The sequence below is a fragment of the Cololabis saira genome, chromosome 9 (genome assembly GCF_033807715.1).
Source record: "Cololabis saira isolate AMF1-May2022 chromosome 9, fColSai1.1, whole genome shotgun sequence".
NCBI classification, from domain to species: domain Eukaryota; kingdom Metazoa; phylum Chordata; class Actinopteri; order Beloniformes; family Belonidae; genus Cololabis; species Cololabis saira.
Window position 1 is genome coordinate 47,792,627 of NC_084595.1, and position 3,244 is coordinate 47,795,870.

The 3,244-nt window shown below is 40.3% G+C and overlaps 1 protein-coding gene across 1 annotated transcript in view; it reads right to left on the minus strand.

Moving 5' to 3' along the window:
* Positions 1 to 3,244, minus strand: part of LOC133451231 (LIM domain transcription factor LMO4.1-like) — a 12,285-nt gene extending 9,041 nt beyond the window's left edge. The window contains exons 1-3 of the mRNA XM_061730202.1: positions 2,900 to 3,244; positions 377 to 705; positions 169 to 265 (exon numbers count right to left, since the gene is read on the minus strand). Coding sequence (XP_061586186.1) covers positions 169 to 265; positions 377 to 672 — 393 coding nt within the window. The 5' untranslated portion in view covers positions 673 to 705; positions 2,900 to 3,244. The remainder of the gene's footprint in view (positions 1 to 168; positions 266 to 376; positions 706 to 2,899) is intronic.

The following is a 3,244-nucleotide window of genomic DNA, read 5'->3' on the forward strand; positions in this document are numbered from 1 at the left end:
AGAAGAGCGTCAATGAAGGCATACGATGCTGGAAGAGGAATCTTCTTGAAAGACCAAGGAAAGGAAGTTTGAGAATGACACTTTATTTCTCTCACTTCCGGACACATCACAGCCTGTCATACCAGTGACAGCAGACGAAACACAACGTTGTGAGAGCTAAGGATTCACCTTGAGGTGGTAAACATTTCCCTGTGTCCTCATCACCATTTCATTAGCTGGGATGGACTGGCCGCAGGAGCTGCACGCCCCGCTGTGTCCAAACAGTCTGCAAACACAAAACACACAAATATCTGTTTACACAGTCATAAAAAACACAGATTCAGGAGCTCATTTTCCTTCATTCCTCGTAACTTTGCCACCGTGACTTTCCTCTCACCTAATGTAATCGCTGCGACAGAGAATCATGCCCCCTTTGTGGTAGCAGGTGGTGCCGATGTCGCCCAGCCGGGCCTGGCAGCAGGAGCAGCGCAGGCAGCGCGTGTGCCAGTACCGCTCCATGGAGAAGAGCAGGAAACGCTCTGAGATCCTGCCCCCACATCCTGCACAGGACCGGGGCGTCTGGACGCCCGGCAGCTGGCTGTTCACCTGGCTGTTCACCTGGCTGTTCACCTGGCTGTTCACCTGGCTGTTCACCTGGCTGTTCACCTGGCTGTTCACCTGGCTGTTCACCATGCTGACGGGAGGCTGGCTTGGGCCTGAAGGTTCCTGCACACAGACGGGAGGCTTCACATTACTGACCCGGTCTCTGTACGTTTTCACCGTATAGAAACGTAATTCTCAGTTGTGTGAAATAAGACCTGGAAACAGGCATTGTGGCATAGAATTGTCAAATTGGTTTAATTCACTGTTCGAATTGTTACAGATTACTTTTGTAATACTGTATTTGACCCGGTCTTTGTACGTTTTGACCGTATAGAATCGTAATTCTTGTAAGAATGAGATGTACCTGCTGTACTCTACTGCCCTTACTTTTTAACTGGTGCTTTTTATTATTTTACCTCTTTTCTTACCATTTTATTTCATTTTATTTATTTACTGTTTAATTGTGTCTTGCTGCTTTTAATGTTGATGTAAAGCACTTTGAATTACCTTGTGTTGAATTGTACTATACAAATAAACGTGCCTTGCCGTCATACAGCAATGATGCTGTTTACCACCTTTAGAATGTCTGATAGTCACATTTACTGTAAAATAAATGTCTTTCTTGTGTATAAACACTGAAATAATGACAAAGATGAGCCTATGGTTGAACTCTTGCTGTATTGATGGAAAGAAGCTTTAGTCTTTTCTCTGATGTGACAAACCTCCACTGCGTAGTCAGTATGTGATATACTGTAAATACAAGTGTAACTGTCGTAGAGATGTGGGTTCAACACAATATACTCATCCAAGTAAAGTAACTAAAAATATTTCAAGAAATAAGGGATGTGGGTTTTCAGAAGGTTGTTCTTGGTTTTAAATGTTTTATCTAATCTGGGCAGGGGGGCAGATACTGGGATTAAAATGAGCGCTTTTGGAGGTGTGTTGCATAAGAGCAAGTTCATTTCTTCTGCGGTGCGATGTTCTGTCTTAGTAACAAAGGTTAAACAGTTATTACACAGTCAGAACACACAGTAATATTGAATAACTGCCAGATATTGAAAGTTGAAGTTATATTGGGGGGAAAAAATGGACAGGAGGAGCACTGATTCTTTGCACATTTGACAATTCTACAGCCATAAATTCAAAATAAATCCAGGCGGCCTGAATGTAATGACAGTAGTAAGGAAGTTAATGGTGTTTGGATGCTGCTATCTTGCAGAAAGCTGGTCAGGAATGCAGTGGCGTCAATTCAGTGGAAGCAAAGGTATGGCAAGGTTACGAGTCACAGAACTTAACTAGAGTATCAATCAACACGTCCAGCAAATACTCATCACAGAAGTTTATGGAGCTGATCTGTGTGGTCAAGAAAATTGGAACTTTTTCAAATGCAGTCTCGCTCACTGCAAAAACTCAAAATCTTACCAGGAATATTTGTCTTATTTCTAGTTAAAATGTCTAATTTTTAGTCAAAAAAAATCTCATTACACTTAAAACAAGACTCACAGAAAACTATGACCATTTTCACCTGTTTCAAGTAGATTTTCACTTGAAAATAAGTAGAAAAATCTGCCAGTGGGAACAAGATTTTTTTGCTTGTAATGATCTCATTACAAGCAAAAAAATCTTGTTCCACTGGCAGATTTTTCTACTTATTTTAAGTGAAAATCTACTTGAAACAGGTTGAAAACGGTTGTTTTTGAGTCTTGTCTTAAATGTAATGAGATTTTTTTTGACTAAAAATTTGACATTTTAACTAGAAATAAGACAAATATTCTTGTTAAGATGAGTTTTTGCAGTGTATAATAACTAGTGAAATCGATCATGTTCTGATTTGCATTTGTAGTTATTCTATATGTATTAAGTAATAGAATAATCAATACAAAGAGACAGAGTAATTCCATAAATGTATTTGAAAAAACAAAAATTTACATTTAACCCTTGACTTTAAATACCCCACATTGTACATTTCTGTCTATATTGTTCATTTCTGTTTATACATTTTATCTGTCATCTGTCATCCTACGTCACTTTTTGTAAAGATTCATATCCGGCACTTTTTAATCCTCATATTGTACATTTCTGTTTATACATTTTACTTTATTCTATCTCTTATTTTATCTCCATATACTTGTTTGCTTTTATATTTCTATTTTTTATTTTTATTTTTACTGTATTGCACCAATCACCACAACACATTCCTTGTGTGTGTCAACAAACTTGGCAATAAACCCCCTTTCTGATTCTGATTCTGAAGCCGAGGTGTGGCGGCTACCGTACCTTGCCAAACCCAATTGACGCCCCTGCAGGAATGCCTTACCTTCGCGTGTGTGTCCTCCCTCCGGGAGAAGTTTGAGATGTGCAGGATTGTTCAGGATTCCCAGCACTAGTGTGCTCACAGCTCAGACATGCTGCAGCCGCTGCAGCTGCACACCAAACAAGGCAAGACGGCAGGACATGGAGATGGTGAACGGAGACGGGAATAGTTGAGGAAACTCTCCGATCTGCGAGCGAGGAACTACACATGACGACGCCAAGCAGACATGATGCACTTGCTTTCTTCCTTTGTCACAATTGTGTGTCCATCGATTCGCCGTATCCACTTTTAGTCCTCGGACTGGACAGCAACTCTATTCATCTATTTAAATTGCCAAGAGGAGACGCT